Here is a 22,300-nt window from a genome sequence, read left to right as displayed (position 1 = left end):
GTTCTAGCCAGGGAAGAATAAAGATGATTATGACGGGGGAGAAACCTTGCAACTTTCGTCGATGTGTTTATTTCTGATGGACGCAGGTTCTAACGGAGGACGCACCCAGCAAGGATGTTTAAAAGGAAAACAATAGTTGTATTACAATGGTCTAATCCAGTCCAATTGATAAAGGCAGTGTATTCGATACCACGGGCTATCATTCACTTGAAATGAAATCATTTAGTGGTGAGGACGGCAACCATGGCATCCGTGGGCATGTGCATGTGTTGGATACTCGTCTGAGGATGTGGCAGTCAAGGTAGAGGTAATGGTGGCAGTGGTAGTGGTAGTGGTGGTGGTAGTAGAGGTAGTAGTTGTAGTGGTGGTGGTGGTGGTGGTGGTGGTGGTAGTGGAGGAAGGGAGGGAACGGGTTTCGGACTCAGAGACCCCCTGAGCGAATTTGGCCTTGGTAGTGGCCGAAGAAGAAGATGCAGCTCCAGCCAGAGCACTATAAGGAGTGGCACCGGGATAGAACGAGGTTGGGATGGTGGGAATGGGAATCTCCCTGGCGGTGCCAAACGCAGACGAGAGGTCGTTCGGCATGCGGGGCGCGGAGTAACCAGAGGGAGCGGCTGTGGCGGTTAAAGTGGTCGTGTACGGCGAATTGCTGTTGCTCTCCTTCAGACAAAAGCCAGATCCAAACGCATTTTCACACCAGTAGGTTTGTCTGGATCCAGATTCAGTCCACATAGCAAAATCCTCGATTGTCACCTCCGTGCATGGTGCTCCAGAGGCACACACCACCTTGATCGGCCCACGCTGGGCTCCGTTGGTCTCGGTTCCCTTCCAGTTGCGAATCGTCATGTTCTTCACATTCACCCCAGCCCCAGCGAGCGTGCTCATGCTGCTCCAGTGGGCGTCGATATCCAGGGAGTACGCGTTGCCGTGGCCTACATCGTTGTCAGGACAATCAATCCCAGTTTGCGACCGGGAGGGGACGTACCGATGAAGTTTTCGAGCACCAGGTTGGACACGGTTCCACTGCCTCCATTGCTCTTGACCATGTACATCTGGTTGGAATTCCAGGTGTAAATATTACGATAGACGATGTCGGAAATATCAGTGTCCACGCCTAGGGAGCCCATGGCGCATCCTCCACTCCAGTTGCAGTAGATGTTCTCGACCAGCACGTTCTTGGAAGGACTCTATATGGAGAGAGTTAGAGAGCTGATAGGAAAAACAGACCAAACCAGCCTACCTTGACAGTAACGCATTCGTCCTTGTTGGTGACCTCGACCTGCGCTAGTTAGTGGACGATTTACGTTTGCAGGACAACGGGCTGGGATATATACATCGTGAACCCAGATATTGGTACTCCAGATGTCGATCCCGTCCAACCCTCCCTTGTTACCACCACGGATAGCCATGTTGTATATCTCTCCATTGGTGCAAGTGTCCAAGGAGAGATGGAAGACGGGAGAATCAACGAGAGCGATATCGTGCACAGAGAAATTGGTCACGTCGAAAAGTCTCAGGAGTCGCGGACCGCTCGTGGAGCCCTTAGCATGGAACTCGTATCCGTATCCCTGGATCGCACCCTTGGAGGTACTACTGAAGAATTCGAAATCGGATGTATGCTTCACCATGAACATATTGCCTCCACCGGTTCCTGTGCGATAGATAGTTCCGTCGAGTCGGATAGCGCACGCACTACCACCAGAAAGGGTGACCCATGTCGCCATTGCATACTCACCAGCCGGGATATAGACCACGCCACCCTTAGCACATGCATTCCAGGCAGAGGTAATGGCCGGCCCAATATCGGTGGACTTGTCGGCTACGGCACCGTAGTCCAAGACATTGCAGGTTTTGGTGTGAGCCTTGGAGCTAGAAGAAGTGAGAGGACCAACGCGACCAGAGAGCTGACCGTTGGCCAGCAACGGCGTCAAAAACAGCAAGAAAAGGGACAGAGCGTGCATGATCACGGGCGATGCCAAGATTCAATCTGACAGCTGGGGATGAAGGGATGAGAACATGAGTATATCATAATGGTTGTATTCCGTGTTTTTATATACATAATTTTCCCAACCAGGGGGGGCGACCTTAGCAGCATCCCATCTCTCCTGAGAAATTGCAAGGCCAGCCATGTCTATAACATTGAAAACGCCGGCTCAGGGCCCATTGTCTCGAAGATCCGATCTCTTCCTTTTCCGAGAAAAACAGGTGGGGACAACTTTCTCCAGGGCTCGATGGGAGTCCGTTCGACGGGCGACGGGGATTTCCTGTAACCGATTGTACCCTTCTTGGTTTCTTGTAGATAGTTCGAGGCCGCCGGGGCCGCAGGTTGGGGTAGTGGATATGGCCCGCTCCACTAATTCGCTAGGCCCAGGAAAGGCAATGCGGTGCTGAATTGGCCATGTTAGTTTCTTAGAGAGACGGATCAAGGGATGTCCTGTTTCTGGAGTCGAGTCAGGCACTTGACGATATGAAACGCAGACGGATGGGCCCAACAGCTTGACGTCTCACGTTAATTGAAGCTTTATTAATATTGCACCCTTAGAACCCGAGATTTACGAATGAGGTGAATCGGGAGCAATTAAAGAGCAGATCAAGTCACCAAGGAGATATGTTTTTTGTCTCAAACACCGTCTGATTTGAGCTTTCTAAAGCCATTGGACCCTGAGACCCTGGGGCCCTACTTGCGTTGTAGAATCGCCAGTCTGGTCCAAGAGCAGACTTTATTTCAAACCTCTCCGTTTAGCAGACTCTCGCATGTCTTGGAGTATAGATTCTACAGTATTCCAAGGTTGATTTTCCTGAGTAACGAACAGTTTCCCTTCCCGACGCTGGTCATTCGGCCGATTGGGTTTTTTCTTGTGGGACGGATGGCATCATGAAGACTAAGATGTGAATGAGTCACAACCTCATAACAAGACTTCCATACATACACAAACATATATATATATATAATATATATGCATTCATGCTTATAGAACCAATCGACAAATTGCGTGCTCATGACAAAAGCTCAACCTCGGGTCTGGAATGGTGGCGACCCAAAAGCTTTTTTAACTCTGGACTGACGACAGCACGACAAGAATCCATCCTCTTTCGCAGATCGTTCAATGCAGCGATATATCAAAAGACCAATGAGTTCTGGGACTCAAGAGCGTAACCCCGACCAACGAAATCTCAGCAAGCATGAGGTTGGTTGGAGGAGAGTTGTTCGCAACTTCACCCCTTCGTATGCATGGCTTGAGCTTCACCTGTAGCCAGTAGAGAGCTGATGAAAAGACAGATGGTTTTCCGTCACCATGGGCACAGGCATTGTCTCTGTGCTTCTGAATACACTGCCGTACAATGGGATATGGCTGTACTGGATTTCCGTGGTCATTTTTGCCTTGAACGTTCTCTTGTTCTTCCTCGCCTTGCTTGTCTCGATCCTCCGCTATACTCTATATCCGGAGATCTTCAAGGCGATGATTTCACATCCTGTACAGTCCATGTTCCTTGGAACATTTCCCATGGGGTTCGCCACGATTGTCAACATGTTTTGCAATGTCTGTGTCCCTGCATGGGGCGAATGGGCACGAACCCTCGCCTGGGCGATGTGGATCGCGGATGCTGTCGTATCCGTGGTGATCGCGCTGTCTCTCCCTTTTTTACTGTAGGTGTAGGATCTTCTTCACGTATTGTTGCGAATAGCGCCAGCTGACATCATCTAGAATGGCAAGAAAAACCGAGACGCAGCTTTCCTCCATGACAGCCGTCTGGTTGCTTCCGATTGTCAGCTGTGTGGTCGCGGCCTCCTCTGGCGCTGTCGTGGCCGAAGTCCTCCCGAATCCACAGCACGCCTTGTGGACTATTATCGTCAGCTATGTACTCTGGGGGATTGGAGTCCCTCTGGCATTCATGGTCATGGTGATTTATCTCCAACGGTTGACACTCCACAAACTCCCGCCCAAGGCGGTTATTGTCAGCGTTTTCCTACCACTAGGGCCTCTAGGCCAAGGAGGATATGGGTACGCTCTCTCTCCACACAGAAAAAAAGAAAGCTCACAGAAAACAGTGCCATGAAACTAGGCAAAGCAGCTCAGACTATCTTCCCCCAAACAAACACACTCGAGGCATCATCCGGTCCAACATTCTACACACTGGGCTTCCTAGTTTCTCTGATACTCTGGTCGTTTGGTCTAGTCTGGTTGTTTTTTGCGTCTGCATCTATCGCGCGGTGCAAGACATTCCCGTTTAATATTGGGTGGTGGGGATTTACTTTCCCATTGGGAGTATACGCCCTGAGTACCTGTCAAATGGGAGCCGAGTTGCCATCTGCATTTTTCCGAGTTTTAGGGACGGTATGTATTCCTTTCTTATTTCTTTGGTCTCGATCGTGTTTTTTTTTTTTTTTTTTTGTTGGCTAATGACAGAGTAGATTCTCTCTGTTTGTGTGGTGATATTGTGGATTGTGGTGAGTTTGGGTACTCTGAAGGGAATGATTGCAGGTCATATCTTCCATGCACCATGTTTAGGGGATTTGAAGATGAGGGAGGATGATAGTGATGAGACAAAAGCAGTGTAATTATATTTGGATTGTGAATCTCTTTAAACCTACGTAGTCTTTATATGTCGACAAGACAGTGTACCCTTGTCAAGTCCAATGCTGCAGCAGAACCAAATACTTGGAAAGTCACTAATATATATAAAATATGTACTATTAGGATAACCTGGTGCAAGTTAATAATATCAGGTATTTTAAACCAGCTATTAAATAGTATTTGATTATAAGAGCAGGGGCTGTACCTACTGGCTACCTGGCTCCCTGGATCACACAATACGCAGATAAGTCCTTAAGAAACAGCAGGATATTTTACTAATGTAAGCTTAACTAAGAGAGCGAATATTATAGGTGGAATCAGATATGGTTATATAATAATGTATTTGGGGGTTTTTTTATTCCCTTTTTTTAATCGCATTTACTTTATTTTTAATCCTAATAATAATTATTTTTTTTTAATCATCCAACCCACTTTGCGACTTCTTCAATACTCCAGACCTACAGAAGATTCAAGAATATCTGTAACAAGTTATTATCTATACTTAGTAAAGTAGTCCGTCCTCTAGTAACTAACGAACGCATTCCTCCTTCGTATGAATCACGCCTAACCTCGTATTTCCTGCCCAATTCCTGCGTTTTCTGGACGCTCGACGCTGAATGGCCAGCATGGCCACACATCACGTGATGCGGAGAGTACCAGAAAAAAAAAAACGAAATTCGAAATTCAGAAAAATCAAAAATCAAAAAAGAAAATAATAATAATAATAAAAAAAAAAAAGGAACAGCGTCCATCCAAAAAAGATCGCAGACCATCAGTTATCTTGGCCGACCCTAGCATTACAGACTCCAGAAGACGCCGGAGAGCCTCAGATTCGAGTCTTGCCAGTGTTTTGAGGTTGATTCTCTGGCACCTTGCATTGACGGTCGGGGGGGATGAGCTGAAATTTCTCTCTCCCTCACCCTTTTTTCTCTCTCTTTTTCTTTTTTTTTCTCTTTTATTTTTTCCTGCCTCACAAACTGCGCCGCCGGCTCTGTGGTCTCCCGTAGTACTTCCGTGTTTGCCTGAGGCCCCCCACCAGTGCCTGACAACGTGATCTCTGGCCTGTGATTCGCTCCAAGGCAGTTTTTGGAAACTTCATCCGGGACTGAGTCTCACGGACACTGGCCGTGCCCCCCAAGAAAAACACGCCCTGCTTGTGCGCGTGTTCGTGGCGTCGCCGTCATCGGATTTGCCGTCTCAGGACTCAACTATCGCTCCAACTATTATTGATCTTATCCCGACGACTTGTTGTTGCTGTTCTTCTTCCTTGCTGGTGGAGCGGCTGTCAATGTTAATTGTCAAGAGACGTTGGACGTAGTCTGACACACACCCCCCCCCCCCGACTTGCATACCGTTCGCGACGCTATTATTCGGAGATTGCTTCGGCCACCGCTTCTGCGACTCTTTCTGCTTCGACAGTTCTCGCCTTTTTTGGTTCTGCTCTTTGCTCCCTTATTATTATTTTTTTTTGGGGAAAGGGGGAGGAGGGTCCATTAGCACCCCGTCTCGTGTCTGGTGCTGACGTTCACTGGCTCTGGCCATCGATCTAAATAATTGTCCGGTCGCAGACGCTGCGACGGACAACTTGCCCAAAATGATGGGATATGGGGGTCAACACTACCATCAACAGCAGCAGCAACCCCAGCAGACCGCGCACCCCCAGCACCCCCAGCACCCACAACAGCATCACATGCAGTCGCCTTCAATGGGGACTGCGGGTCATCCTGGGAGTACATATGCTGGCAATAGCACCGTCTTCCGCGCTCAACCGCAAACCGATCTGACCGCCCAGTCCCCCAATCTTCGTAAGATGACTACCACCACACAGTCCTTAGTTGGACTTCCTGCAGGGACCGCATACAGCCCTTTCTCCAACCAATTTCAAACCCCGGGGTCGTCTGAAATGCTTCCCAGAACCACGGACTCCGTGGCTCAATTGAAGAGCCCGTACCTGTCATCGTTGCAGAACTTGCAGAGGAACATGAACCCAATGGCTAATTTCCGCCATCCCTCAATGAATCCTCAAGCCGCTTTGTCGCCGCATGCACATGCTATAAACATCTCGTCGCCCCAGCAGTCATTGGATCGGTTGCAACAGCAACATCTGCAGCACCGACAACAGGCTGCTCACTCGAATCCAGCTGCGTCAACTCCCACCACTGCCTCGCCAATGCTCACCGCGAACCAACCGCAGCAGGCGCAGCAGCATCACCAATACCAGCAACAATCTCCGTACCAGCAGGCGCAGCAACACTCGACTCAGTACCAGCAGGCACAGCAGCATTCTTCCCAGTATCAGCAAACCCAGCAGACTCAGTACCAGCAAACCCAAGCTCAAGCCCAGCAGTCCCCTTATCAGACTCATGGGCAGCACTCCCAGTACCAAACTCAGGCACAGCAGTCTCCATATCAGCAGCAAGCGCATCAAGGTTACCAGCATCAGCAATCCGCAAAGCAGCAAGGACAGCAACAATCATCGCAGCAGGTTCAGCATCAACCACAGCAGCATGTCCAACAATCGCAACAATCACAACAATCACAACAGGTGCAACAGGCTCAACAGGCTCAACAAGCTCAACAAGCTCAACAAGCCCAGCAACAAGTGCAACAAGCGCAACAAGCCCAGCAAAAGGTCCAGCCACAAACGCAGCAATCGTACCAGCAGCAACAGCAACGCTATGCTCAACAGCAGCAGGCTCAGCGATCTCCATACCAGGCGCAAGCGCAGCATCCTCAGTTTCAACAACATACCTACCAACGTCAGTATCAGCAGCAGCAGCAGCAATACCACCCGCAGCAGTCGCAGTCGCAGTCGCAGAAGCCCCAGCAACCACAGCAGTCCAGTCTGCAACAGCAACCACAGCCACAGCAGCAGCAACAACCGCAGCAACAATTGCCAAGGCCGTCAACTGCACAACAACAACAGCAGCAGCAGCAGCAGCAGCTTCATCTACAAGCTTCTACTCCGGCTACCGTGGGTAGAGCTGACCTTGTGGCTCTGGAACCCAAGAAGGAGGATCCCAGCAAAAAGCAGGCAAAACAACAAAAGCCCTCCGTTTCTCCCGCCATGACGACAAATCAGATAAATGGACAAACGGCCCAACCCGCCACCACAACGTTCAAGGCTGAGACTCCTGGTCAAAAACCACCAATTGGAGATACCCAGACACCCACCCCTCGTAAGCGAGGTCGGCCACGCAAACAACCTGGAGAAGAAAAGAAGCCATCGAAGCCAAGGAAACCTAAGAATCAGGCAGCAGCCACGTCTGCACCCGGCGATCCGTCTGTCGCAGGTACCGCTTCGGTTCCGGGCGCGCCCAATGCTGGAGTTCCTGGCGCTCTTCCCCCCGGCGCTGCGCCTGGTATCACAGGTGCTCCAACCGCTGCTCCTCGTCCTCGACCTCCACCTCCGCCTCCAATCATCGGGCCAGATGGAACTCTGATTCCTCAAAAACGAAAGCGAGGACGGCCTCGCAAATCCGAGGTAGGTGGAGCGCCTCCCAAACCCAAGCCACCACGAGATCCAAATGCCCCGAAAAAAACAGGTACGGGACGACCTCGGGGTAGACCTAGGAAGGCAGATGTGCTTGCGCGGAAAAAGGCGGAAGAGGAAAGGCAGCTTGCCCTGGCTCAGGGACAAGGCCAGACTCAACCACAAGCGCAAACCGCTGCTCAATCACATACTCCACCCAAAGCACCGGCCCAGGCTCAGGCTCAGGCTCAGGCTCAGGCTCAGGCTCAGGCTCAGGCTCAGGCTCAGGCTCAAGCTCAGATGCAGGCCCAGCCCCAGATTCAGGGACAGTCTCAACTGCAACAGCCTGCGATGCAAGTGAAGCCCCAGATGCAAGTCCAACCCCAGATGCAGGCCCCGGCCCCGGCCCCGGCCCAGACCCAGATCCAGGGACAGCCGCAGTTGCAGGTCAAGGCTCAAATGCAGCAGCAGGTTCATGGCCACGCGCATGCTCAAACCCAGGCTCAAGCTCATCAACCGCAGCATCCTCAGGCGCAGCATCCCCAAGCTCATGCTCTCCCGCACCCCCATGCGCACCCACAAGCGTATCAAACTCAGATGCATGCCCAGATGCAGCCTCATCTGCAGCATCAAATGGCCCCTCAGATGCAGGCTCAGTCACAACTTCATCATCCGCACCCCCATGTGCAACATCCTCTGCACCCTCATCATCCCCAGCATCCACATTCGCAAGCGCAAGCGCAGCCAGGGTCTCCGATGACCTTGAACCCCGGGCAGAAGCGTGGACCGCCCGTCCTCGACGATGATCCGCGAAAACGAGCCTTTATTATGCCACATCAATTATAGCATCGAAATAGAGAATTTCGTCCCAACGGTTTTGGACCTGTTGTTATATGATCGGCGTCGCTATTGATATTACATGGTTCTCATATGGAAGTAATTTGGCGTGTTTATTATGTTGTGATTCTTATTGATTGTTTGCAAGCTATTGTTTATTGTTGATTTTCATTTGATGTTATGAGAAACCAGTGTGATTTGATTTCATTTATTGTTGTTATCTAGGTAGTTTGCATTTGAAGCTTTCGATCCCCATGTTTTGTTTTTATAGCCGGCCATATTCGTGTTTTTATATCCATAATAAGATAGGAATCATATCTTGTATGCTACTCTTTCTTTCTTACTTATTTCTTTTTACAAAAAAAAAAACCTAATGGCAAATGAAACATTTCAATATTTCATCATATCCTCCGCAACAAAGTCCCCTCCACCCACGCCCTCGTCTCCAACAACCGCCCCCAATCCACGCCCGTCTCAATCCCCTCCCGACAAAACATCTCCACGACATCCTCCGTCGCGACATTCCCCGCCGCCCCCGGCGCAAACGGACACCCCCCCAGCCCCGCAACACTGCTATCGAACACGCGGATCCCGCACCGATAGGCCTCCCAGACGTTCGCGAGTCCCCGGCCATACGTATCGTGGAAGTGGCCGGCGAGCCGGGCCATCGGGATCCCATGGAGCGAGAGGTACGCGAGCAACGAGCGGACTTGGCCGGGCGTGGCGGTTCCAAGGGTATCGCCGAGGCTGATTTCGTAGCAGCCCATGGAGAGGAGTTCTTTGGTGCAGTGGAGGACGGCGGATGGTGGGGTGGTTGCTGCGGAGGAGAACGGGTCGGTGAAGATGCACGAGATGTACCTAGACATTACCACCATCATCATCATCATTTATTTAGTATTATTTAAGTGTTGATTGGTTCGGCTGATGGATAACACAACACACACCCTCGAACACAAACTCCAACCCCCCCAGCCTTCCGCGCAATGCATCTCGCTCTCTCGATCCCCTCGCGCACGGAGCAGTTCGTGTTCGCACGGCTGAATCCCTCCGTGGCCGATACGAAAACCGCCACCTCCTGCGCGCCGTGCTGCAGCGCGATCTCGAGCCCCTTCGCGTTCGGCACGAGCACGGGGAGCCGCATCGTCGTGTCTGCGGCGGCGGCGAGACGGCGCACGGTCTCGTGGTCGAGGATTTCGCGGCAGTCTGCGAGCTGCGGCACGGCGCGCGGGGAGACCACGGAGGTGAGCTCGATAGATGTCAGGCCGCATTGGGCGAGACGGCGGATGAGGTCGATTTTTTCGGCCGTTGGGATTGCGGAGGGGATGTTTTGGAGCCCGTCGCGGGGGCTGACTTCGACGATCCGGATTGAGGGGGGTTTCATCTCTCTCTCTTTCTTTCTCTTTCTTTCTTTCTCTCTGTCTCTGTCTCTCGTTTCTTGTTCTATCTGGGAGGGGAGGGGGGGGGAGTTCAGCTAAGGAATGATATGATTGTTGTTGTTGTAAAGCAAGCTCCGCAATAAGAGACTTCTGACTTCTAGAGGCAGTCTCCATGTCTTGTGATACATGTAACATATCAGACGCCTGATGATTCTATAGATCTCAGTACAGCCGAGGAAGCCGTGCTTCCCCAGGGATGTTCTCCCCGCAAACGGATTCATGACGACATGGGGTGCCGGTCGACCGGCGGGACCCATCTGTGGCGTCGATTTTATTATCGTGATCGTGATCGTGAACATGAAGACTACATTTCTTGTTCTTTTTTTTTTCGAGAATAGCATGAGTCTGAGATTCTGTTGCTGTTCAGCTGAAGAGCTGTGAGGGGTTCGGGGTCCGTGGCGGATACGTACGAGTCGGAAGTTGCGCCAGTCAGCAGATGATAGTCAACTGTCAACTGTCAACTGTCAATTGTCAATCTTATACAGTGTGTCTTTGAATATACTAACATAGTTAACTACCTATTTTCGCATGGCTATTTCTACACTAACACTGGCAATAAGGCACCAGTTTAGGGCTGCGGTTCTACGCTAGTCCTGAAATAGAAGCCCTTGCGAGCTGATGAATGCCTGAGGCTAACATCGGCCTCTGTTAAAATGAAGCTATATGAAGCTATAGTTGGTTTACTCGTCAGGATAGCTCATTTAGTTCTGGCGAAATACTTCTCACTTCGGGCCCGGCGACAAGCTCTACATATCCATGATATCGTTGTATCATAGCAACAACCCCTCCCAGATAGGCATATAGAATAACGTACTTACACTCAGACGTCACCTTTATTTTCTATAATGTCTCTCTCTCCCCTCCAAAAGAAGGGCTTTACTCCCAGGGTGGTCCATTAGGAGATTCGGATTTTGCTTACCTGCAGTGCACTCTTTTCAAACCAACCCAGTCAGGGCTCTAGAGCTTTCCAGTTTCCATCTATTACGGAGTAGACGGGGGGTTCTGGCAAGCTAAGCCGGGCTTACGTTTCTGCACCTGGCATAGGGCTAGAAAGAATCCAAACGCCTTGCGTGCCGCCTCACTTATGTACCTGGATGTTGCGGTTGAGGAACTAAAATGATTGTCAGAAGCTAGCCATCTGGTTTATCCGTATTCAGACGAAGTCCACCCGAATCCCTTGTCTACCTAGATAGTCTCTTGCCTATTTTGATCTGGGAACTTTAAGCCTGTCCTCAAAAGATCAAGACAGTACGAATGCCTCCAGTAACATCATCAAAGTGCACCAGGAATAGACCTGCAGGTGCAGTACCCTTGGAGTCTGGCGCTGTTCGGTCTCTGCTTCGCGCGTAGTAGCATGCGATAGGCCAAAACAAAAGGAGCGAGCTGCATTGACCCCATTCCCCTCCCAATATCGTGCCATTCAAAGAAAGAAGAAAGAACCCAAGATTCCTGTCCTGTCTTGTGTTGGAGTGACATGTCGCCTTGCCAGCAAACCGCATGTTGGGCTCCCCCGCAGTGGAGCAGCAACAAGCCCACGATGGGTGCCTGACCGCCAGACGATGCCGGTCATCATCAACGACCTCGTTCAACTTTGCAAGAACCTGTCCGTTCGTAAGTTCTTCTGTACATCATCATCGAATGGTGGGAATCGTATCTATTTTCTATTCCGCTTTTCCCCCTCTCTCCCCTTTATCTCCCCTCCCCCTCTCAATGCAACGACTTCTCGTCGCTGCCATCAGATGCCTGCACTGTGGCCTGATAATAGTCTGGTCATGTCCTTCGCCCGCGATCAAGGGGCGAAGTTTTGGGGTTTGTTGATCAATCCCGACAAGAGTCCCTCTCCCTTACTGGAACAGCTATGTCTGGGGATCGCTCAGGTCATGGTAAGTTCGCAAGAGCCTTTGGTGCAGAGAGGCGCTTACCCATTCCCCCCAATTGCCCGAGGTAGACCACGTTTGACAACTATGCGACGACCGATCTCACCCCGGAGCGCCTGGCGACGTTCTATCGAAAGGTGGGTGGGAATTATGATGTCCTGTTTCTAGACACCAAACCTGCCGCCTTGTCTTTCATCTATCAACGTCTCGGTTGTTTTCACAGCATCCAGCCCTCCGCCGATCCCTATCAGCCCCCCTCTATTCCCTCGCTGCAACCGCATGGCTTCGTCCGATGGCAAACGATCCAACTCCTGCTGGATCCCGATGAGCATGTCCGTTATCTACAAAAGGCTGTCGACAGGTGGAATATTTACAGCCAGGCTGGCACGCCTTTCCCCAAATCAATCCCCCGCGAGGCATTTCCCGCACAGCCAGATCCCGAGATGATACAGTGGCATGAGACGGTGAGCCAGCAATTCGAGTTTGATTATTGGAAGAAAAATCTCCGCTCGTCACCCTCTACTTTCGGCGCCTACCATAATCAGTTCAGCCAGAAGGAAACAACAGCAACTGCTAGTAAGGAAGAGGGTAGTGCTCCGAGTCACCGTGCGTCGACTCCTAGCCATCATCGCTACTCTGTAGCGAATGAAATGCCCCATTCCCCCCGTCATCAAAGGCGACCAAGTGCAGAGGTCCCTCAGCCCGCTAGTCGCAAAGTACACTCGACCGTTCCCCGTCGCTCTACGGAATTTGGTGGAGCGCATGCGTCCCCAAGAGCCCCGTCCCCGCCCGCCTGGCCAAAGCATGCACACCATAAGCCTCGTGGCCGTGAGCGTATGAGTTATTTGCGACCCGATAGCCCCGAGGCTATTCCCGGCCATAGTTCTTCCGATGCGTCCTCGGAGGACTCTAGCTCTGCAACACGAGAGCCGACTTCACCTTCCCCCCAGCACAGCGGCCACTACCGGCACTTGTCCCCTCCTCATTCCCCGCATGCTCGTCGACATTCCCACGAAGCTTACTCCCGCAGACCGCAAAGGGAGCTATCCCCGGACTCGCAAAGACGGTTTGCATACCGGGACGCATATAATCCCACGTCCAGCCGGCCGTATGATTCCGACAGTGGGCGCCGAGTACGACAACCGAGAGTTTATACGGATGAGGTCCGCGATTCCAGGACACCCGGGACGGTATATCGCGAGCCTGTTTATCGAGAATCGGCGACTGTTCCCACCAGCCCTGTCTACGGGCATGCCCATCCTCAATTTATGAATGTGAATAGTACAACATACATGGTGCATCCGCACACCGAGCTTGACGCGTGCGTTATGGAGGATACACGACGAGGGAGTAGTTACCACGGTGGTGGTAGTGCGACTCCCAACCCACCCAGTCAGAGTGGAGGCAGTGTCTACGGGCGCCCACGGCTATCCTCCATGGGCGACTTTCGCCAGCAAAGGTGGTCAGGTATGCATGGTGCCACCGGTCGAGGTGTTCCACCGGGCATCGTGGATGCAGAATACGGCAGAAGGTCATCGATGTATGACCGATGAGAAACGACTTGATACGATACATAACGACTCGAAGTTTGGATTTCATTTTAGCGCTGGATTATTATTATGGCACTGTATTGGAATGGGGTTCTGGCATGTTTATCTGGGAGAGTTCCTCCCATTACGAGGAGATGGCCTGTTTACTAAGTCCCTATGCTATGGGCAGGCGTTGGGTTTTGAAGTTTTGGAACACCTCCTCATGGCGAAAGGACATAATCCCTGGACATGCTTACGATGTTACGATTGTTACGATTGTTAGATGTGGTGTAGTGGATTTTCTTTGGCTCTTTTTTTTTTTTCGTCTTACTGCTGCTCTTACTTTTTTTTTTTTTTTTGTTTATACCTAACTATGGCTCAATTCCACTGCTTGTATTTTTCTCCAAGTTCATGTAGTAATTCCATGAAATACCCACCGATTCATGCCCAATCTCACCCAAAACCCAACCCCGTCTACGCCGTTGTAGAGGAAGTACCTTGCATCCTGACGCAGCTTCGACTAAAATCCTCGCCAGTACAGCACCGATGCTCGTCAGGTAGACTCGTTCCGTTCACAGCATGCACAACATTGGAAGCTAGTCCGGATACTTGCAGTTACCGGGCGAGATACAAAGTAGGTACTAGTAGTTCAAGCTCCGTATAGCGTACTCCGTACTTGAGTCTGTTTCTGTTAGTGGTAAGCAGGTACAACGTGTGCTTACTGTGTTACTAGTAAGTAGTTAGTAGTTAGATACAGGTACTAGTCCGTAGATCATTCGCATTCCATACTTATTTATGATCTTGGTCTATTTTTGGGGTTATGAATCCTAGCAAGTTGATGGATAAGGTAGTTATGTGGGTTTGATTATGGGTCTAGGATAAGTATATATTATATTAATGGCTTGTCTGTGCTTTTCGGTCTAGATAGGAGGTAATAAGTGTATATATACATATATGTCTGTATCTATATCAGACATGTCCCACCACAAACATCCTAACCCAACCTTCGTTTCTTCATACACAAACTGTCTACGAGAATAGTAACTGGAATATGATCCTAGAATTCATATTAAGAACCATCCCTAGCAGGATCTCGCCCATTCTTGTCCGATCGAGAACTGCACCTCACTCCTTGAATATGGTCCTGATTGGTTGCATTCCAGAGTCCTGGAATCTGTAACCTGGAAGTCTCATACATCAGCCCGGGGTAGGTTTTTCTGTTGGTTGGAATTCAAGGAGCACGCACATGTTCCATAAAATTGCAATCTTCGCCCTGCGCTCTCTTTCTTTTCTCCCCTTTTCTTCTTCTTTCTCCTCTATTCCTTCCAACCCTCCCTTTGGCCCACGATCTACGGGAGCCTGGGGGTACGGGATATGGATGCACACACCTGCAGGAAGCCCACAATTTACTCTCAGTTTCACAACCTTTGTTTCGTGTGAAGAGGGCCCCTCCTTGTTTGAGAGGGCGGGTCTGCTTTGTTGTGAAGGGATTAATTCGGTATTATATTATCCCTCAGCTTCTGGGTATCCCTTTCTTGTTTCACCAAACCTGCCAGCCTCACCCCGCTGCTCTCGATCCTCTCGACGCGAACTTTTCCCCAGGAATAAGGTGGGTAGCGTTGAATACCAAAGCTCGACCTTCCATCTATTTCTTACTGCGTCAACTTGGAACAAAAGCCTCTAATTGGATGGATGACTAGGTTGTTGTCCTGGTGTCCACCAATAAGAAGAACAGTGAAAGATGGCTCTTGTTCGCGATCCGGCGTTTTGGCGGAGATTTTCGGTGGCTGTCCGCTTGGACGAGGAGGTAAAAACCTCGCCAGAAGACAAGAATACTATCATCTGGTCGTAAGCAGAACCTCTCCTCCGGATAAGATTGGGGGTTGCTTCTCAGTACGTCGTCGATTGGCTAATTTTCTGCATTTAGAAACAATTGGATTCGCACCCAGCATCGAGAAAAACGGAAAAGCATACTGTGGGGATGTGCGCTTTTACTTGCTGCTCTGGTCCTCATCACTGTCGTCGTCGTGATTATTTGGTGGTTTGACCGGCATCATTGGCTGCGGAAGAAACATGACTAGACGTTGGATCGAGGAGAAAGAAACAATCCATGGATATAAATGTACACTAGATCGCATGAGCTGGTCTCATTGTGACGGCGACGGCGACGGTGACGGTGATGGTGTCTCTCGGCGTTTCCGGCTTGAATTAGACATGTATATGCAGCGTTTTGATTTCATAGAGAATCATTCGGTAGATCCCTGGTCATTCTGGGTTATCCTCGGGTTTACAGGTACTCCAACTACTGCTAGGCTACCTACTGTCTGTAATATGCCCATCTCGTCCTCCTGTTGCTCTCTCTTCCTCTTTATCTCGCCCGGCGCAAGGACCTGCCTGATTGGGATATGCTATCCCTCCCTCACCGGCATCACGTGGTGCAAGCTACTTCTCTGTTCCAAGAAGCGCAGACGACCTCAACGTTCACCTTCCTTCTTTTTTCATTGAAATAGCACGAGTCGCATCCCAGTTCCTCAGCTCTTTTTTGTTGGTTTGACCCCAGCTCGGCTACTACCGAAGGGAGCTGTCGCTTATCTGCGGGTCTTATCGCCGTCTCCGCACGGGTCTCCGCAGCATAAAAAGGGCTGGACTCGGTCTCTAAGCTGATATCTTCTTGATTGTTTCTTGCTCAGGTTTGGAGAGATAGAGCTCCGAACTCAAGATGCTTCCCCCGTTTGACTATTTCACGTATCGCCATGCTCGGTATGTCTACAGTCGCTACAGTATCCCGGCTAGAGCTGACTGACGATTCCCGATGACTATAGGAGCACCAAGAGACAGGAACGAGCTGCGCGGTTCGCTTCTCTGCCCGCTGAATACCATGCGGATTTCTCCTCCTTTGATAAAACCATAATCAATAAGCCAGTAGAAGAGCTTGTACAAGAAATTCAAGATTCTTCGCTTGCTCCTACTGATGTCCTCCGGACCTACGGCAAGGTGGCCGTGAAGGCGCAAGAGAAAAGCAACTGCATTACGGAACTTCTGCTTCCTGAGGCGGAAAAGTGGGCTCAGTCTGAGGTTAACCTTAAGGGCCCGTTAGCCGGTATTCCTATTTCGTTGAAGGACTCCGTTCAGGTCAAAGGATTTGATATCACACTTGGTTATGCCCGCCTTGCCGGGAAACCATATGCGGAGGATGGCCCGATGGTCAAGCTTCTGAAAGATGCGGGTATGCTTGCATTGACAAAATATCTGTGGGGCGTAATTGATTAAATGTGTTGTAGGTGCCGTTCCCTATGCGAAGACTGCCCTGCCGGTGACACTTCTTTCTTTCGAATCGGCAAACGGCCTCTGGGGCACCTGTCTCAACCCCCATGTTCCGGACTACTCTCCTGGTGGCTCTACCGGTGGAGAGGGTGCACTGCTTGCTCTAGGTGGTCGTATCGGTATCGGCTCTGACGTTGCGGGCTCCGTGCGTGTGCCCGCTGCTTGGAGTGGTATCTATTCCTTGCGATGCAGCACTGGCCGCTGGCCTAAGACCGGAGTCAACACGAGTATGGCAGGACAGGAGGGAATTGCTAGCGTATTCAGCCCCATGGCTCGTACACTCAACGATCTTACCTATTTCACCCGCGCCATCATTAGCATGAAACCCTGGAAATACGACCATACTGTTCATCCCATTTCGTGGCGCAACGAGGAGGAAGATGAGGCGAAAAGTAAAAAGTTGAGGATTGGATTGATGTCCACCGACGGTAAGATAGACCCATATAGTACCAGAAAAGGCAAAGATTGGGAGGAAAGGGGGGGGGGGGGGAAACAAGCTTTTTCTAATATGTCTCTAGGTGTCATCCCCCCAACCCCAGCCATCCAGCGCGCCATCGACACCACAGTTGCCGCACTGAGGGCAGCTGGTCATGATGTTTCGGAAATCGCACCTCCCGCCGCGGCCGATCCCTTTACTGGTCTTAACCTTGCCTCTCAACTGCTCAATGCGGATGGATGCGACACCTTTAACTCTCACTTCTATAGCTTTGAGCCCTCGGATCCTGGTGCCGCCCAGCTGTCCTTGATTTGCAACCTCCCCCGCCCCCTTAAGTACCTGTACTATCTCTACGTGCGGTATATCCGACGGGACGCCAAATGGGCCACTTTGATTCGTAGCTTTGGCCATAAATCTAGTACGGACCAGTGGAAGCTGGTGGCGAAACGCGAGGCGTTCCGATCGGCCTGGCATGGCTGGTGGGATGCGAAACCCCAGCAGTACGACTTTATTCTGTGCCCCGTCAACGCTACCCCTGCGCTCCCCCACAAAGCGATGAAGGATGCGGTGTCGTCGTGTGGGTATACTTTCCTCTGGAACCTGCTTGATTACAGTGCGGGAGTGCTCCCTATTTCGCACGTCGATCCCAATAAGGACTCGCTGGCGGCCCCTTATCGGACGGTGCTGAAGCAGCTGGGGGCCAATCACGCGCTCGCCCGGGGAGCGTGGATGCACTACGATGCCCGTAAGATGGCGGGACTGCCGACAGCCGTGCAGGTGGTTGGACGGAGGTGGCAGGAGGAGAAGGTTCTTGGGTACATGGCGGCTGTGGAACGTGCCCTGGAGGAGTATGCAGACCCTGTGACGGGGGAGGGCGGCAAGTACGATTTGATTGAGCTGGATTAATTTTTTTTTTTTTTTAATTTTCTAGGGAGTCAATGTTGAAATAAAGAACTAGTACGTATCCAGGACGACACCTATTACCTAGAGTAGTGTAGTAAACCCCGATGATATAACTAATCCAAGGATATAGAGTTCGAGTTTACCTTGTTGAAAAGTTAAGACGACCCGACTAGAACGTCCAGGGCAAATGCACCAGCCCTGATATCTACAGCCGATGGATCGATCCGTCATCCTGGTCATTGGGTCTGTATAAAGTGTAATATATTAACTACCTAGGTCGTTACTAGTATACTACTACTTAACTACGTATGGAAAGAGACAGAAAAGGTACTACTAATACTCCGTCCAAAGCAAACCGATGGAACGCTAAGGAACCGTTTAGTCGGCCTGGGGTCAGCTTTTCGGGGTTGAAGATGACGATGAGCGACCCAATTATTATTTCCCTCGTATTCCTTCTGCAGGTCTCCTCCATCCATCAGTGTGGAATTGGATTGTGATTCAACTGGTGCCACCGTGTTGGGTTTATTATTTTTATTTTTTTTCTTACTTACTTGGATCATGCATGTCAAGTTGCAGGTATCCGAGAGTTATGGTATTGTATTGTATTTATTTTGTCTTGTATATGTTGTTTGTTGGAGATGACCTGTCATTCCACATCTCTCTTTCTCGGATCTTGACGGCAGCGGAGATAGTTCTATAATAGACTAGTAGTACTAGTCCCTAGGTATGTATCTATTCCATTCTATCAAATGTTCTCCTTTGATGTTCTTCGGGAATGTAACAGAAGGATCAGCATGGGACCCGGCAGGCGTTCCGGTGGTGTTCTCGCGGTATTTTACGTACGCCGATGTATTCCCCTGTAATCTGAGTTTTCTCGGTATTTTCCTCCACCACTCAAGGAAGGGAAATAACAATAATCATAATGATTGATATTGATATTGTTATATTATATTATATGATTATATTATATGATTATATTATATGATTATATTATCATCATTATTATTATCATCATCATTATTATTATTATTTTTGGATTGTTAGAATATAGTACTTGTCTTGACGAGAACATCATCCGCGCCTAAGGAACCTACCTACCCTACTCTCCTCCACTTTCCAACTGCCTTCTACTCGTTCGGTTTCTCCAATTAATTCAGCAGATCTGACTCTCTCCTCCTAGTTAACTATTCGTTTCTCTTCTCCTCGTTGTCTCGTCAAACCCTGGTCTCACTACATCACCACCACCACTTCTCCATCATCTTGCACGCTCAGTACCACTCCGGATACCGACTCCGTGCATATTATCTATCCCCTTCAAGTTTCCCCTCCTGAAATTCTCCTTTCCTGCACTGGGGATTGTGGCCACCGTTTATCCCGCATCCACTCCTCTTATCCGTCCTCCTTCTTCCCCCCCCCCTCGTCGGTCTTCTCTGTCGATAGCGAAAGCCACTACTACAGGGGGAGAAACAAACAACTGCTCCCTATTCGAAGCTTGGGACAGCAGGATGCTGTCCGAGTCCGATTATTTGCACTTGACGGCGTACCGAAAGCTTGCCCGCTGAGGAGCGCGGAGATGCCAGCGAACGGAGGCGCTCGCGAGCGTAAACGAGATGCCATCCATTTCGTCAACGCGCGACCTGCCTCAGAGACCGAACGACTCACCATCCGCCGCATGGTGCGCGCCCACGTCGGGAAATGGATCTCCACGCAAACCAAGGACCGTGCTGCCGGTTCAACGCTGGTTGAGCCGCCGCCGTCTATTATCACCACCACCACCACCACCACCGAAAACACCCCAGAGCTCCCGTCCTCGCGCCCGCTCGACTTCGACCCCGACGAATCCTTCTTCCCTTCCCCTTCCACTTCCTCCACCATATCCCCGCCACCTTCGCATTCGTCGTGTGCGTCCCCAGAATCCTGTGTCTCGCATGCATCTCACGGTGTACCGCTGCCGTCACAACAACAATATCCACCACCACCCCCGCCGCTGCCCTCGAGCGCTCCGTCGGAGTCGCAAACAGATCTATCCTTAGCCCTCGTTCCCGCTCGGACAAATCTCGATAACTTTCACCATCGATGCGATGGCCCAGGCTGCCAATGTGGGACGTGGTCAGTGGGCTCCGACAGTCCGAGTCCCCCTCCCGAGGGAGGCTTCATTGAAGCGATAGGTGCAGCCTACATCGATCCCTTTCGAACCTACCCGTCACAGTTCGAGCCGGAACTCATTCAGATCTCGGAGACATACTGTACGTACTCAATAATTTTGCTTTCTTTTATTTTATTGGGGTTTCTCATCAGCCCACGAATCGGGACTAATCTCTCCATAGGTCTTTCAACCCTGTGGCCAGGTCTTACCCCTGGACCTTCCCCAACGAATATGTCTTCATGGTTCCCAATGTCTCTATCGGACCCGACCCTCTTTACCGCATTTTTGTACGGCTCTCTCTCTCACAGACGTGTTCAGTCGATGAAAGGTTGGATACCGCGGGAAGGATTTCGAGCGAAGGACCAGCGACTGCTTGAACTCTGCGAAATGGAGACCATCAAAATGGTTAGTCGCGAAATGAACAATCCAACCCGTGCAGTTTGCGACGCAATGATTTTCAGTGTTGTCTGCATGGCGCACAACAAATCCGACGATAATATTCAGTGGCTTCAGAGCACCCCATTCACCGCACCAATGCAACGTCTTCAATGGCTGGATATTTATGGCTGTTTGCCGCCGAATATGGTCCATATCACAGGATTGGTTCAAATGGTCAATCTTCGGGGCGGCCTGGAGAAGATCGAGCTTCCTGGTTTGGCCTCTATAATATCATTGTAAGCTTACCTACCTCTCCATCAACAATCTCCCTCATATCTAACGCAAATCCCGCCATGAAAGCTCCGACCTCGTGACCTCTAGCACCTTTCTCGCTCCCCCAATCTTTCCTTTTGTTCCGCTTGATGCCAGTCGCAAGGGCAAAACAATGCAAGATCTCTTAGGCTATACCAACGCCGGCGTAGACCACTACTTCGGCCATATCCAACAACTCGGCCTCCCGCGCGATCTCGCCGAAATCTTCTGCGCCATCAACGCCTACACCGAGATCGTGGAACAATGTGTGAAATGGGAAACTAAATACGACACCTCTCTTCTCGCCGACCAACGAAACCTCCTTCAGTACGATCTCATCTCCCTCCCTTCTGCACTTGGTCGACCCGATAATCCCGCATTCTCTCCCGTCCCGCATGAATCATCCAGTATCTACGAAGCTTGCCGTCTCGCCTGTCTTGTCTACGGTGTCGGCGTCGTCCTCCCGCTCCCAGCACAAAGCACCCCCCTGGCCCGCCTCTCAGAGCTTATTCAAACTGTCCTCCAAAACTCCAACTACTCCACCGTCTGGGCTAGCACCCAAGCACAGATCGCCCTCCTCTGGGTCCTAACATTAGGCGGTATTTCAGCGCACAACCGCCCCAACCGCTCTTGGTATGTCAACATGCTCAAGCACGTCGTCTTGCACAACGACATCCAATCGTGGGCCGATCTGTCCGGGATCCTAGGGATTATCGCTTGGTACCCGAGGGCCTGCGACAAACCCGGCCATGATCTGTGGCTGGAAGTGGAAAATTCGCGAGGTGTTTTTAATTGATTTAAAAAAAAAAAAAAAAAACTCAACAATGATCCGGAGTAACGCCTTTCAATCGCTCGTCCACTCAAATCGAATCTAACCCAATCCGGTTTCCTTGATTTAAACCCATCATCCTATGATGCATTTACCTATTTGAGTTCTGGATTGATCGAAACAATCCCTGTTTGTAAACACACACACACACAAATATCTCCACCCTGATTTACAACAACCTTGCTTCACAGCCAGCACCTCTAAATGTCCCCAAAAAAAAAAAAAAAAAAAAAAGAGGGTATAG

The 22,300-nt window shown here is 50.5% G+C and overlaps 10 protein-coding genes across 10 annotated transcripts; 8 read left to right on the top strand and 2 right to left on the bottom strand.

Moving 5' to 3' along the window:
- Positions 1–222: 222 nt before the first annotated feature.
- On the bottom strand, positions 223–1,961 carry P175DRAFT_0492738 (uncharacterized protein; the record flags this gene model as incomplete). Its single annotated transcript, XM_040895914.1, has 4 exons — positions 223–932; positions 986–1,187; positions 1,241–1,279; positions 1,305–1,961. The coding sequence occupies 4 exons, from the start codon at positions 1,959–1,961 to the stop codon at positions 223–225; spliced, it is 1,608 nt and encodes a 535-aa protein (XP_040753537.1).
- Positions 1,962–3,131: 1,170 nt separating this feature from the next.
- Positions 3,132–4,561, top strand: P175DRAFT_0435953 (TDT family transporter; the record flags this gene model as incomplete). Its single annotated transcript, XM_040893770.1, has 5 exons — positions 3,132–3,226; positions 3,281–3,649; positions 3,708–4,004; positions 4,052–4,337; positions 4,415–4,561. The coding sequence occupies 5 exons, from the start codon at positions 3,132–3,134 to the stop codon at positions 4,559–4,561; spliced, it is 1,194 nt and encodes a 397-aa protein (XP_040753536.1).
- Positions 4,562–5,760: 1,199 nt separating this feature from the next.
- On the top strand, positions 5,761–9,177 carry P175DRAFT_0213333 (uncharacterized protein). The gene has a single exon (XM_040892604.1). It carries the CDS (start codon positions 6,172–6,174, stop codon positions 8,893–8,895), a length of 2,724 nt encoding a protein of 907 aa, XP_040753535.1. The 5' UTR covers positions 5,761–6,171; the 3' UTR covers positions 8,896–9,177.
- Positions 9,178–9,287: 110 nt separating this feature from the next.
- On the bottom strand, positions 9,288–10,267 carry P175DRAFT_0434914 (hydroxymethylglutaryl-CoA lyase; the record flags this gene model as incomplete). Its single annotated transcript, XM_040893699.1, has 2 exons — positions 9,288–9,744; positions 9,831–10,267. 2 exons carry the CDS (start codon positions 10,265–10,267, stop codon positions 9,288–9,290), a joined length of 894 nt encoding a protein of 297 aa, XP_040753534.1.
- Positions 10,268–11,590: 1,323 nt separating this feature from the next.
- P175DRAFT_0500989 (uncharacterized protein) lies at positions 11,591–14,087 on the top strand. Its single transcript, XM_040897068.1, has 2 exons — positions 11,591–12,205; positions 12,271–14,087. The coding sequence occupies exons 1-2, from the start codon at positions 11,882–11,884 to the stop codon at positions 13,750–13,752; spliced, it is 1,806 nt and encodes a 601-aa protein (XP_040753533.1). The 5' UTR covers positions 11,591–11,881; the 3' UTR covers positions 13,753–14,087.
- On the top strand, positions 13,882–14,570 carry P175DRAFT_0213205 (uncharacterized protein). Its single transcript, XM_040892602.1, has one exon. The coding sequence runs from the start codon at positions 14,012–14,014 to the stop codon at positions 14,390–14,392; it is 381 nt and encodes a 126-aa protein (XP_040753532.1). The 5' UTR covers positions 13,882–14,011; the 3' UTR covers positions 14,393–14,570.
- Positions 14,571–14,610: 40 nt separating this feature from the next.
- Positions 14,611–15,541, top strand: P175DRAFT_0500988 (uncharacterized protein). The gene is made up of 2 exons (XM_040897067.1): positions 14,611–14,909; positions 14,975–15,541. Exon 2 carries the CDS (start codon positions 14,975–14,977, stop codon positions 15,410–15,412), a length of 438 nt encoding a protein of 145 aa, XP_040753531.1. The 5' UTR covers positions 14,611–14,909; the 3' UTR covers positions 15,413–15,541.
- P175DRAFT_0557064 (uncharacterized protein) lies at positions 15,470–15,931 on the top strand (the record flags this gene model as incomplete). The annotated part of the gene is made up of 2 exons (XM_040900740.1): positions 15,470–15,576; positions 15,656–15,931. 2 exons carry the CDS (start codon positions 15,470–15,472, stop codon positions 15,807–15,809), a joined length of 261 nt encoding a protein of 86 aa, XP_040753530.1. The 3' UTR covers positions 15,810–15,931.
- Positions 15,932–16,340: 409 nt separating this feature from the next.
- P175DRAFT_0213269 (putative acetamidase) lies at positions 16,341–18,544 on the top strand. Its single transcript, XM_040892603.1, has 4 exons — positions 16,341–16,488; positions 16,551–16,954; positions 17,010–17,480; positions 17,571–18,544. Exons 1-4 carry the CDS (start codon positions 16,448–16,450, stop codon positions 18,392–18,394), a joined length of 1,740 nt encoding a protein of 579 aa, XP_040753529.1. The 5' UTR covers positions 16,341–16,447; the 3' UTR covers positions 18,395–18,544.
- A 945-nt stretch (positions 18,545–19,489) lies between these two features.
- Positions 19,490–22,112, top strand: P175DRAFT_0523291 (uncharacterized protein). The gene is made up of 3 exons (XM_040899309.1): positions 19,490–20,637; positions 20,719–21,211; positions 21,276–22,112. The coding sequence occupies exons 1-3, from the start codon at positions 19,965–19,967 to the stop codon at positions 22,021–22,023; spliced, it is 1,914 nt and encodes a 637-aa protein (XP_040753528.1). The 5' UTR covers positions 19,490–19,964; the 3' UTR covers positions 22,024–22,112.
- Positions 22,113–22,300: the final 188 nt, after the last annotated feature.

Source organism: Aspergillus ochraceoroseus (genome assembly GCF_002846915.1).
Source record: "Aspergillus ochraceoroseus IBT 24754 chromosome Unknown P175scaffold_3, whole genome shotgun sequence".
Taxonomy (NCBI): domain Eukaryota; kingdom Fungi; phylum Ascomycota; class Eurotiomycetes; order Eurotiales; family Aspergillaceae; genus Aspergillus; species Aspergillus ochraceoroseus.
Note: the sequence above shows the minus strand (reverse complement) of the source record. Positions and strands in the feature narration are given on the sequence as shown.

Excerpts from the sequence above, each read along its gene's own strand:
- P175DRAFT_0213333 (XM_040892604.1), top strand. The coding sequence starts at position 6,172 with ATGATGGGATATGGGGGTCAACACTACCATCAACAGCAGCAGCAACCC.
- P175DRAFT_0500989 (XM_040897068.1), top strand. The coding sequence starts at position 11,882 with ATGCCGGTCATCATCAACGACCTCGTTCAACTTTGCAAGAACCTGTCC. Across the intron at positions 12,206-12,270 it reads TGGGGATCGCTCAGGTCATG|ACCACGTTTGACAACTATGC; the intron begins GTAAGTTCGCAA and ends TGCCCGAGGTAG.
- P175DRAFT_0213205 (XM_040892602.1), top strand. The coding sequence starts at position 14,012 with ATGTGGTGTAGTGGATTTTCTTTGGCTCTTTTTTTTTTTTCGTCTTAC.
- P175DRAFT_0500988 (XM_040897067.1), top strand. The coding sequence starts at position 14,975 with ATGTTCCATAAAATTGCAATCTTCGCCCTGCGCTCTCTTTCTTTTCTC.
- P175DRAFT_0213269 (XM_040892603.1), top strand. The coding sequence starts at position 16,448 with ATGCTTCCCCCGTTTGACTATTTCACGTATCGCCATGCTCG. Across the intron at positions 16,489-16,550 it reads TTCACGTATCGCCATGCTCG|GAGCACCAAGAGACAGGAAC; the intron begins GTATGTCTACAG and ends CGATGACTATAG. Across the intron at positions 16,955-17,009 it reads CAAGCTTCTGAAAGATGCGG|GTGCCGTTCCCTATGCGAAG; the intron begins GTATGCTTGCAT and ends AATGTGTTGTAG.
- P175DRAFT_0523291 (XM_040899309.1), top strand. The coding sequence starts at position 19,965 with ATGCCAGCGAACGGAGGCGCTCGCGAGCGTAAACGAGATGCCATCCAT. Across the intron at positions 20,638-20,718 it reads TCAGATCTCGGAGACATACT|GTCTTTCAACCCTGTGGCCA; the intron begins GTACGTACTCAA and ends ATCTCTCCATAG. Across the intron at positions 21,212-21,275 it reads TTGGCCTCTATAATATCATT|CTCCGACCTCGTGACCTCTA; the intron begins GTAAGCTTACCT and ends CCGCCATGAAAG.